The sequence below is a fragment of the Brienomyrus brachyistius genome, chromosome 10 (genome assembly GCF_023856365.1).
Source record: "Brienomyrus brachyistius isolate T26 chromosome 10, BBRACH_0.4, whole genome shotgun sequence".
In the NCBI taxonomy this organism is placed as follows: domain Eukaryota; kingdom Metazoa; phylum Chordata; class Actinopteri; order Osteoglossiformes; family Mormyridae; genus Brienomyrus; species Brienomyrus brachyistius.
Window position 1 is genome coordinate 10587011 of NC_064542.1, and position 12829 is coordinate 10599839.

General features: G+C 43.4%; 1 protein-coding gene across 1 annotated transcript; it reads right to left on the reverse strand.

Moving 5' to 3' along the window:
* Positions 1-3564: 3564 nt before the first annotated feature.
* LOC125750874 (arylsulfatase I-like) lies at positions 3565-12124 on the reverse strand. The gene is given in 4 exon segments (XM_049029200.1): positions 3565-4934; positions 4937-5894; positions 5896-6193; positions 11514-12124. Coding segments are annotated over 4 exon segments (1713 nt in total). The 5' UTR covers positions 11837-12124; the 3' UTR covers positions 3565-4800.
* Positions 12125-12829: the final 705 nt, after the last annotated feature.

Consider the following 12829-nt stretch of genomic DNA (forward strand, 5'->3'; position numbering starts at 1 on the left):
GGACTTGCTGGTGCCCGGAGACTGCGATCCAAACTCAAAGCAACATGAAAAACAAGATGGCAGGATGCAAATCTAGAAAGAACATTAACTATGGCCACCATGTCAGTGCCTTTATTGGACATTAAGATAGCATAGTGACAGTCAGTGGCGAGACCGACTCTACTTGGATCTTTCCTGGGACACTCAGATCTAAACATCGCTTCCGTTTCAGGTTCTTATCTTTAAGGAATCAGGACACTGCCACTTCTTGGCCAGTACCCACGTAACGCCCACTGTTACAATCACACAATCGGCGGGGAGCATGAGCTGCCAGTTGGAGGGAAAAAAAGTCAACAAAGAGCATGTGTGCTTTGGTCAAGTTTGCCATAATAAACGGTCTGTCAGCTGGCTGGCGGGGGATCCGGATTATTGGACCCTATGTGGTCTTTGCTGCAAAATTATGTTCTTTCAGATCTACTTTTTCCTCAGTGGGCTCTTATAAATCGCCCCAGTTCTGTTGCTTACATAACCAATAATTCCATGTAAGGCAATCAGGCGAGAGACCTGAGAGGGGGGTCTGAATCGAATTAGCCGTGTTTCGCTTAAGCCGGAAAGAGATGTACTTTGCAACAAACACATTCTGCATTCTGGCCCAAATGCTGCAGGGAACATATTTCTGACCAAATCACAGTAAACACAAGTTCTTGTTTTGAGCTCCATTGTCTGAGAGCCATTGTGTGGCCAGCAGGAGAGCTTGTGGTCCATCCATTATTTAAGGGCAGAAGGGAAGGCAGACGGAACACAGGTTTACCAGATACTTTACTGCAGGAGAAGGATCCGTCTGTTAATACTTACAAAACACAATCGTTTAGGATGTTCTCCAAAACACAAAATGCTGTGACTCTGATCAATACTCTCCAGCTGCATTTTCGGTCCGCCAAGTCGTCACTGAAATCATACTGTAAGTAGAATTTGAGCTCAAATTCAACCAAACGTAAATCAGTAAAGAAAACAAATGTTTTTTTTAATATAGCTAAGTAAGCAGTGACTGTCTACTACCTAAACACTGTACTATGTAGTTAACTCGGTGTGTACAACCGAACACCATCCTCTTCCCGTTTTCACATAAAACATCCACGTTATAATGCTTTAGGTTAAAGTAACATTTTTACAAATCAAAAAATCGTTTATTGATCCACACTGATGAAACATACATCTGCACTGGATTAAGGAAAAGTGTGGGAGAACCTCCATTTTTCCAACTCGTAAAGAAATTTTAAAAAATGAAGAACATAAAACGAGGGACAGGCCTGTTTCTTATGGTCCCCCAGAGGAACCTCCCGGTACTGCGGGGTGACCATTTGATTGCCTGACAACCAATGAATGAGGGAGCAGCGCAGCAAGGAAATTTATGGCTTTTTCCTCTTGTAAGCAAACAGGACGTTCAAAATACAATACAGCAAACATTTGTTTATCTGAAATACATAAAAACAAATGGAAATTTACTGAGGCCAAGAGGAATAAATGCCTAATGATGATCAAATCCGAAACGCTGAAAATCATAGTGAACAGAGCAGAGAACGAATTCGCCTTCGATATGGGTCACGCGATACAGCAACTGTAGTGTTTCCCAACGTGTCATCTGTTTCCTTTCACTTTTGGCACAGTTCATGCAGGGGAATGGGGTTACCTTTAAGATATCAGGAATGTTCCTCCGTTGTTCTTACAGTGTTGGATGCAGCATACCTTCTTAGAGAGAAAATGTAAATTTGCTTGGAAGGAGCAGCGAGCGTGATTCCGTGTCCTAATTCACTTTGCTGCGATTGTATTTAAGGTTTCTTGCTTTCTTCCAGCTTTTGTTTTTTCACCCGTCTCTCTGCACATTTCTGCCCCTGTGCCAGCCGCGCTGCCAGTTTTTCACCCCTGTTAGTTTCTCTTGGCCGAAACATACTGTGTCGTCAGGGTTTGGATGGTGGTATTGGCACAATTTCCTCACCTCTCCACGAGCCTGGCCGGCTTCCCATATCTCTACTAGCCAATCAAAGTTTTCTCCAACCGTTCATCGCAGCCCGTCTGACGGAGGGTAAGCTGAAGTCCATATTTCATAAAATCATGACTGTTTGCAATTTACGTCTTAATTGTTATTCTGACCTCCCAGAGACGTCATGGAATAAACGTGCTTCAGCTGGCAAGTGTCAACCTGATTTTATTTACGAGGTGGTTTCCCTAAATGATACTTTCTCTAATTACATAAAGATCACTTTCAAATTGAATGTTTTAATTAGTAAAAGGTCGGTAAATATTATTTTTTTCACAAGTGTACTGTGAGACTTTTGTATTCTATTCCAAAGAATAATCTGCTACTAAGCATATTCTAAGCATGCGATGATTCCATCAGACAAGTCAGTGTTAGATGAGATAAATGTGTTTGTATCACTCACAGATCATTTGTGGTCACAAAAACAATCATATTGTCTGCAAGGGTTGCAAGGTTATCGTGAGACACCTGGTACATGGAAGTATATCACTGTGACCTCTCTGGTATGATAAGAAATGTCATCAAAGGAGTTTTCTAGAGAAATGCAAAGCTGATGTTCTTTGGAAGTTTCTTTATGGCATAAATTCTTTCATTATCATTATCATCCAGGCCTCTCATCCAAAGTGCTCCCTGCCTTGCACCCTGGTTCTGGGCAAGTCATTAGAGGAAGGATGGATGTATGGATGGATGGATGGATGGATGGAGCAAAGATGTTCTGTGCTTTGCCTCCGAGTTTCAATGCATGGATTGCAATTAACACCGAACTTGCAGCCAGCACTATACTATAGTCTATAAAGAACATCCTACTACATTCCCAGACGTTCAGGAAGCCTATCCAGATGCCCTCAAAGAGGTGCTCATGCTTTCATGCAGTTTCTCATGTGCTTTTCAGAGGCTTGACTTGACAGTCTTTAGCACTGAGGATCCAGGCAGGAGTCGGGAGAGATTCCCTTGCCGGAGCCCGTGACTCGATCCCAGGATAAGGGAAGTGTTAGGAAAATCACACTGCCAGGTTTCCAGTGGCAGTGCAGGCCACCTAACAGAAGCCAGCTGCAGTGTCGGTGTCTACACAGCAATGTGCCAGCCTCTGGTGCCACCTCACAGTGATCTCTGTGGGGATTCACAGCAAACTGCCTCCTTCAGCACTGTTTGGTTAATATGTCCAGCACCGGGTCACCGGTCCTGCATAGGATGACAGATTTTTTTTTTCGATGATGGAAAGCAGGTGCTTTTACAGGAGCTGCTCCCCCCCCCCCCCCACCCTACTTATGGTTCTGTAATAAGTTTTCCTTTCCATTCGTTGTCATATATATATATATCTCATCATTCCTTTTGATATAAAAAAAATTCGGGTATGTTCCCGATCTGCCGAAATTATTAACGTAGCTCATTTCAATATGCCGCCCCGAGGTGTTTCTCTTTCAGGGCTTGATGAAATTCAGCAAACGAACGACGTTTCTTCGGGAAGAAGTGAAGGGAACAAACCACCGCTGAGAAATACCCTTTGCGACTGAGACCATTTGCATGGGAAATGACGACTCGGGGAGCACCGGCCAACAAAGGTTTACTTAGAGATTCACAAAATGTAAATCATCGCATTTTCGTATTAGGAGATAAAACCGCAAGAATTTCTGATGGAGTACTTGAGTAAAAATTAACAGCTTTGAACACATTTGTCTCTAATATGAAAAGTAGCTGCAGGCGGATGAGATGAGCTTAGTGTGCCTCTCTAGTAGATTTCATAACCTGCAGTGATGCAGTGAGCTAAAGAGCCAGTGATGAACTCCCACATAACTGGGGTTTTCATGCAGAGTGGACTGGACTGGATAAGGTTCTCGCATTCAGGTCACTATTCTGAAATCCATTGTACACAAAACCAGTGACTGAACAGTTCTGGTAATAAAAATCAGTGGGGGGGGGGGGGCTTTAGCTAGTGGAAAATCATTGGTTTGCGTTGATCTTGTCTGTGCTTGTCGACTTCCTGACTTTGCTGTTTTAGTGTAAGTGGGATTTATATAGGATATATGGAAAAAAATATGAGAAATAACCATGTTCAAGTGCATGCTGCATTTAAAAGATGTATAATAGCATGATTTATTAGTCCCAGCGCATGGTGATAATTTTAAGACCAGACACAATGAGGCATTCAACCAAGTTGTGCAACTGGCCGTATAAAATATTTAATGATGGATATTGTGCTATTTTGTTGCATTTTGGGACGGCTGCATTTCCTGCAGATTTGCTTTGTGAGATTGCTTCCATCTGGATGTTTCGTGAAAACGGATAAATTATGTTACGCTAACATTTAAGTCCATCCGCAGCAGTAGTGGAATCCTTAATAGATTAGCCCCCAACAAACTGTTGACTGTGATGCTGAGAGACTCACAAAGGAACCAACGTGAACTACTATGTTAAAACTCAGACACCAAGTTCTGCTGTTTGAACCTCACCTAGACTGACAGATTTTATTTGGTTGAGTTTTTGCACCCCTTAAATCTACTTACTTTGTACTTAAATATATGCCATTCCCTATGTTTTCCAGAATCTAATAAATCAAAATGACACTTTAAAAATGAGCAAACAAACAGAGAAAACAGGACAATCAATCACTTCAGTGTAAACACTAGTATAAATAAGACTATTACAAAGTCCTACACAACAAAAAGCCGGCTCAGAACATGCCAATTGTCAGGATCAGTCTTTGGACAAACTTGGTTTAAAGCAGCCAAGACATGGTACTAAAACACACTCAATGGGAGAGAATCTTGTTAAAAAATGTCCATCTAATCTAATCTGTTGGATATGATCCTGGTGTTTAGTTTCTTGAAAAATGACCGTAGCTTGCAAATTTTACACTTCTTGGCTTTCATCCTCTTGCGATAGATCTCATCCCAGCTATCCTCTTCCTCGTCGCCCGCCAAGGCACCCACGCCCCTCCGTGGAGCTCGGGGTTGGCCCTAGGGTCCTCTGCCGGATAGCGTACAGGGATGGCGGTGCGGTTGTAGTAAGCCAGGCGAGCCAGCAGCTGCTTGACCACATCAGGCCGCTGATTCGAGAGGTCGTAGCGTTCGTAAGGGTCTCCGGTGATGTTGAAGAGCCACACTGACTTCTGGATGTCTGTGTGGCGCTCCAGGTTCCACCAGCTGCCCGGGAAGGTGGCTAGCATCTGTGGGGGGATCCAGTCGCCATAGCCAGGGTCTCCGGTCAGCAGCTTCCAATCCCCGACACGGATGGAGGCCTGCACAGCCGTGTTCCAGATGCGGTGTCCTTCCTGCCAAGAGCCATGCTTGGCATGATTGTAGAGGGGATCGATGTTATGCAGAATCTCAAGACGAGGAGATTGCTTCCCCTCGCTGATCGCCGGCCATACATTGTAGCCATCGAGTCTCTTGCTCGTCGAGATGTTGCCTCCTGCCAGAGCCACTAACGTGGGATACCAGTCGGTGATGTGCACCAAGGCCTTGCTCACGCGACGCCGTCGGCGCAGCAACGGACTGTGGACGAACCCCAGCCCTCGAATGCCACCCTCCCAGTAGGTGCCCTTGCGGCCACGCAGCGGCCAATTACTCCCTCCGAAGAATGGCTGTCCACCATTGTCGGTGGAGAAGATGAGGACGCTGTTCTGGTAGTAGCCGTACTTGCGGAGGGCATAGGTCACATTTCGCACAGCCTCATCTACTACAGATACCATGGCTGCATATTTCCTGCGGGCTACATTACTCATTCCCCGATACTGGTAGATGTAGTCCTTGGGGGACTGCAGGGGTGTGTGCACAGCCTGAAAGGACAGGAAGATGAAGATGGGCTGCTGGGGGTCATGGCTGGCCAGGATCTTGCGCACCCTCTGAGTGTAGAGGTGGGTGGAGTACTTACCCCCCCTGGCCCCAGGCTACGGTCTCCCCCTCATGCAAATCAAAGCCGCACATGCCAGGTCCATCGCAGGACTCGTACGTGTAGTAATCCACGCTGCCCGTCAGCGAGCCAAAGTAGGTGTGGAAACCTCGGCGTGTTGGCAGGCACTCTTTCTTGTAGAAGCCCAGGTGCCACTTGCCCACCATGTGAGTGGCATACCCTGCCTCCTGCAGCTTCTGGGGCAGAGTCACATGGTCCAGCGGCAAGCAGTTGGGCTGGCGAGGGCGGATGATGGAGTGCTGCAAGCCGGTGTGGATCTGGTACCTAGGCCAAATATCACGCTCATTAGTACGAAAGTCCATTCGTCCATGAAATGAATTTCACACAATCAGCACAGAAATACAGTGCCAGTCAAAAGTTTGGACACACCTACCCATACAGAGGGTTATTGTTTACATTTTTAAATAATTGTAGAGACATCCTGGGATGTTCCTCCAGCTGTCCCACATCATTGGCCGATTTTCTTCCACTCTAGTCAAACTCCTCCCGACTATATCTAGTGGGGTTTAGGTCAGGAGGCCAGGTCACGTGATGCGACACTATCACCCTGCTTTGTATGTGGCTTGGCGTATCCAAACTTTTCACTGAACCTTGCATTGCGGGGTATTTGCATGATATTAACTACAGTAATCGATAAAGGCCATTTACACAAAAAATAAATGCTTTGAAAAATGTCCCTACATATATCCAGGCCAACCCAGTCCTTTTTTAAATCCAGAAACATACACTCCCTATCAAGATTGCTTAAAGGATTTTCACAGCCCTTTAGTTGCCAGAGTAACAGAGATGAACCTCATATTTCCAGTGGTGCAAAACCAACTTCCCTTGAATGAGTTTATACTAAGACTGCTAACGATTGCACATTCACATGCTTCAGCAGCCCTTTGCCCAGAACAGTCCGCAGCTGGTTTCTCTTCAGCTGTGACTCTCACAGCTCAATGTTTTGTTTGACAAGACGCACATCTCAAATCCACAGCCAAACCTGCAAACCAGAGCTAAACCAAAAGTCCCTGAACACCCTCAGCTACCAACAGATGCTAAGTCACGCTTATTTAAATCAGGACATGCTATGCCATCACGCAAATTAACCGAATATACACTTTTCGCAACCAAAGGCAAATAACTAAATACACATTAACGACATTCAAGGTAAGGTTATCACTATATATTATCCCAAACTTCTTCCCAGCCTAAAAATGCACATTTCTCTCTCTCAACGTGACAGTATTTACTTCATTCACTGTCAGAAACAGCTGGCACCAAAATTAATTTGTACAGAACAGCTTTGTCTCTGCGCACTCAGCCTGTTTTAAAACGTTCCTCTTCAGTGACTCACTCCTGGCTCTCTATTTCATTTTCAGCTGGATGGTTTCGTCTGGAGCCTGCAAACAGACGAATGTGAGGCGCAAACCGGGTCCCCACAGTCCTCCGCCATACTGAAATTCCCCCCCCCCCCCCCCCCCCACACACACACACACACACACAGCCTTACAGTTAATAATAATGTCAGACACGAGGTATGATGTCAAAAGTTATCCCCCAAGACCTTCCCCAGCTATAGGTACTGCTGATTAAAGTCCCATAAAGGCATTTTTCACTGGAAAGACACAGGCTGTCCTTGACACTGCGGTGAACTTGATGTTCTGGGTAGTCAACAAATCCATGGGACGCAGAAACTGGAGAATGGAAAGAGACATTTGATCATCACCCTTAGGATACAAGGAACATTAAACGAAACATACAATCTCTCTCGTAAACTCACAAAGAACTCAGATAGACAATTACCAGCTAATTACAGGTGACAGGAGGGGGCACATCCCTATAATCTCACCCCACCCCCAAGGAAACCCACACCTGCTCTGTATCTCACAAACAGCCTCTTTCTCAAACGCACAAATTTAGCCAAACACACCCAAATGCTACTCTAGGTGCTAACAGCGCTGCAATACACCTGTGTACAAACCCTGAGCATCCCACATAGCACAGAGCACACACCTGTGTACAAACCCTGAGCATCCCACATAGCACAGAGCACACACCTGTGTACAAACCCTGAGCATCCCACATAGCACAGAGCACACACCTGTGTACAAACCCTGAGCATCCCACATAGCACAGAGCACACACCTGTGTACAAACCCTGAGCATCCCACATAGCACAGAGCACACACCTGTGTACAAACCCTGAGCATCCCACATAGCACAGAGCACACACCTGTGTACAAACCCTGAGCATCCCACATAGCACAGAGCACACACCTGGCAGCAGCAAACTCCAGTGTACCAGGGTTCAAATTCTGTACCATGTAATATATCCATTTCACATTCTGAGGGGAAAAAAATCTTGCTCTGCTCAAAAGAAGGGTATTGTGTCCAATAAGTGCATCTTATTTTACTTGACTTACAGTACGGGGGGGGCTTCACATTTATGGAAAGTTGTATAAATGTGTGCTCTATGCCTGCCAGTGAAAGTTAGGTTACTTACTGGCATATTACACAAAAAGACACTTTTGAAAGTTTTTTGGCTTTCAAAAGTCTCCTTTCTGACCTACCTCAGCTAGATATTCGGCACTCAGGGAAACGAGGGAGGAATCACAGTGTGACAGTGACAGGGAGCACGGCTTATACGGCACACTGCTTCCAATATGCTGCATTACTGGGCTTAATTTGGAAACATGGCGGAACATGTGCCGTCTGCATTTTCTCCCTGTGTTGACCTGCAGTTCAAAGGCAATTTCAGGTGATTCAATGGCATCCCATTCAAGGTTAGGTTTAAGGTTTCATTTGTTGTCATCATCAACTGTGTACAAGTACAAACAGTGTTCCTCTGTGATAGCAGTTCACTTATAACAGTTAACAATACACAATAACTATACCACACAATAACAATACCTATCTAAAGTACAGACAGCGGGCATTAGACATGAGACACAAGACAATAGCAATAACGATTCCCGATGCAGTTACTATGCCCACATGATGTAATAAATCCTGATATTCATTAAACCATTTAAAATAGTAAATAAACTACTCAAGTAACCCCAAAACTAAGAAACAACGCTAACTTATTAATTGTAAACAAGTTTTCATTCCACTGTCAAGCATTCAGCCACAAATTTACTGTTATAAGATTTTCCATGACAAGTGTCTTTTACTCTATGGAAGTTACAGCACCAACAGGAAATGATCTTCAGTCAGTCACTCAGAGGATTCCGTCGCTTCGTTATACATTCCTCCATCATGTCATCCGTCTCCTAAACACTTATTCAATAAAGGGTTATGTGAGGCACACCCCAGGCAGTGGGCGCGAGGCAGGAGAACATCCTGAGTGGGATCCCAGTTCATCGCAGGGCACGCAATCGCACACGCAGTGGGCAATTTACAGAATCCAGTCGATCTTACTGTGAGATGAGACATGGACATGGGGGAGAACATGTAAACTCCACACGCACACACAACAGGGATATAGGGTGGCAGTGTGACTCACCGCGCCATCCCATAATACCAGCTGTGGCTCTTAGTCTCCGAAGAGGCTACACCATGATACTTAGGGTTGTCATCCTGAATGGCCTTTTACAGTAATGTGGTGACATCACGCTCCACTGACTGCGAGGAACAGCTACTGACAAAACTGCCCAGGGACGTCTGCCAAGCAGCTGAGGAGACCTACAGCGTTCAGGCCAGCGGCTTTCAGTCAACCCAGCGAACACATGCCATTTGAACACTTCCAAATTTGAAAACAAGACCTTTCAATGCAACACTTCTTGTTACCAGGTGATATTGAATTTGGCTGAATTCCAAGACAAAGTTTTATTCTACAACAGCAAGATTAGCTCTTGTAATTGCTTGGTTATACAGTACTGTGCTTTCAAAAGAAAATGAATGTTTCGATTTCAAAATGTTCCTCTACTCAAAAATATGACTGCACTCATATTTGAAAACAATTTAATTTTTTTTTTTAATGAGCTGGTGAAATCATACCGCAAGCTGCTATTCCGATAACCATGAAGCACAGTATCAGTACCCCCAGAGTTAGAAATATTGCGAGTGAACCACGTATTAATAATTTTTTCAAAATAAATATAGTTAATGGTTAAAGTGTAAACAAGCTCTCTCTCCACAACTGAAGAGTGACTCTTCATTCGGCAGAGCGTAGCAGCCTCTTCCCCGTTTTGTCAAATTTAGCACTCGAGATTTATTTGGAAAGGGCACCTAAACCGTGTGAGAAACTAACATTTAAGTTGTTAGATTAACTTATAGTTTACTTGTCCTCTTCAAAGAAGTTATGAGTTCATTAATGACATTGCAAAAACTGTTTATCCAAAGATATTTATCCACGAACCCAGTGCCTTGATATAATATTAAAGTCATCAAAATTAATCCAAAAGTGTTAATTTTCTGTATTATTGCCACAACGGTTGTGATGGCCATGTTTTTTTTAAACATATGAAACCCAGTTTTTTTAGGGTTGATTCACTTGTCCTGTCTCTCTATTCGTAGTTACTGAATTCCGATAAATTTAAGAAGTCATGACACTTGCCACAAATCTTGAACTGCTTGACCTAACGGCTCATAAGTTAACTTGAAAGGCTTTACATCAACAGTATGAAAGATACTTTAAGAAGACTTTAAGGTAAAGTGGTTTGTTGAGCTGAAGATATTTGCACAGGTCAACAATATTACACGAGTGACGATGACATGTAGCGTGTTGCCAGAGAAACTACAAACTTTCAATGTTCGTTGGATACCATAGTGGATTAATGTATAGCGATAAATATGTCCTGACGTTAAAGTACAAACCCATTACTTCGTGGGGGACACACTTACAACATCTTTATTTGATTTCACACACAACTTAAATTCAGCACACTGCATGAATAAACACGGTGGCGGTTTTGTTTCCGTTTGCCCAGAAATTCTAACTCAAAGCAAAAGCCAGGCTGGAAATTTGGACTAATCCCTGGGTATAATAAAATATATATATATTGAAAATTATCTGTTACAAACAGTCTTACATGACAGATGCCTGAGCTCCTGGATGGATGGATGGATGGATGGATGTACGGATTTCTCATTTAAACGTCAAAATTTCAACATTCCGAAAAAGCCTATCTAAAATAAGATTAATTATCTCAGGCACCTTTGTATTACTACCAAATGCAGTCAGTGTGTAACCTTCGAGAAATTGTAGAGGGAAATGAATTATATAAATAAATAAATAAATAAATAAATAAATATTTTTAGATAAATTAAAAAGAAAATAGGTTCAAACACCTGCACTATGTCTTAACAGAATACATCTTTGTTTTCACTTGCGCAAGGCAAAACTTATGCATATTATTTGAATATTTATTGGGATGCATTAGTTTTGCTTTATTAAATTCCTCCGGGAAGATTATTTTACTGTGTTAAAGTTTACTTCATGCATAAACGTTGGTTACAAAAATACTTATTATAGTAAAGATAATGCATGTTTACCATTTTCTATTAGGAAAACGATTACTAATGCGTTCATCTTAATTAGACAGATTTCACAGATGCCACTTCGGGGGACCTGGTGTGAGCTTAGACGGAATCAGACTACCTTCCCGTGATCAGCTGACTGCGGGACGGCGTGCATATCGGCTGGATGTAGTAATTCTCCAGCTTCACTCCTTCCGCTGCCAGCTTATCCAGGGTCGGCGTCCGAATGTCGGAGTCGTGGTAGCCAATATCGTGGAATCCCTGGTCGTCCGTGAGTATGAAGATTATGTGGGGCGGCTGTCTGGATTTCAACGTAGAGCCCTTGTGAGTGAAATCCGAAATAGGCTCATTCTCCACCTGATTGGGCTTCATCCAGTCCCAGGAGAAGTAGCCAAAACTTAGTAAACTGACTAATGAAAACCCAGTGAGAGCATAAACTGCCATGGGTTTGGTTTCAGTTCAAATATGATGTATCTAAATATGAACTATGGAAAACAGAATGTTGCAACTCTGCAATACAGGTCCCTTTCTCAATCAATTACTGGGCGAGAATACACATCGCCTTTTCTCTATTCTTTTATTTAACAAACGAGAAACCCGTTGCTGTCTGCGAGTTTCGTCTTTAATCAAAATCATTCCTAAGAGTGACAAAGTATAAGAGTATGCTGACAAAGAATAACGGCGCTTATATGGATCTGTTGGAAAACGCGTGTCTCATTAGATATCCAACACAGCTTCCCTCCTGTTTGAAGATCCCCTTCAAACTTTTCTCCCCCTTTCCCCACCCATTGGCTGTCTTAGTTCCGCCCACTGGAGTACGGGTCCGCCAATAGAAATACAGCGTTATGGGTAGCCCAGCCCCCGCCCCGTCATGATGTGATAGCCGCGCACCTCTTTTACGCTGGATAAAAGCGGCGTGACTTCAGAGTCTCGCCCAGCCGCAGCAGCTGTGACACATGCGAGTCGTTGCACAACGCGATCTCTATCCACCCGCGGCCGAGTGTTGCGTGATGTCCCTGGCGTTTGGTTTCGCTTATCTTCATCCCTCGCCTTTGAAGTATACACAAACGGAATGTGCCGCAAAACATTCTTGAATGGCAGTATTAAATAGTTGATAAAAAAGATCTTGCAGATATTAGGAAAACCTTAATGCGCAGCAGTCATTTCCTGTTTAATAACACTCGCACATTTTGTATTGTTTATTTAATATTCAGAGTTATAACTGTGTATTCTTTCGTGGCTGAATGTAAATATTTTGTCTTAATAGGTCTACATAATTATTGATTGATTTTTTTTGATAGATTATACTTTTGTGTTATACATCCAAAATTATTAATGTGTATGTGTGTATGTGTGTATACTGATGGTCACGTATAATTTAAACGATAGATGGGGACAATGCATTTTGCAAGGCAAAATATTTTTTGTCATAAATTT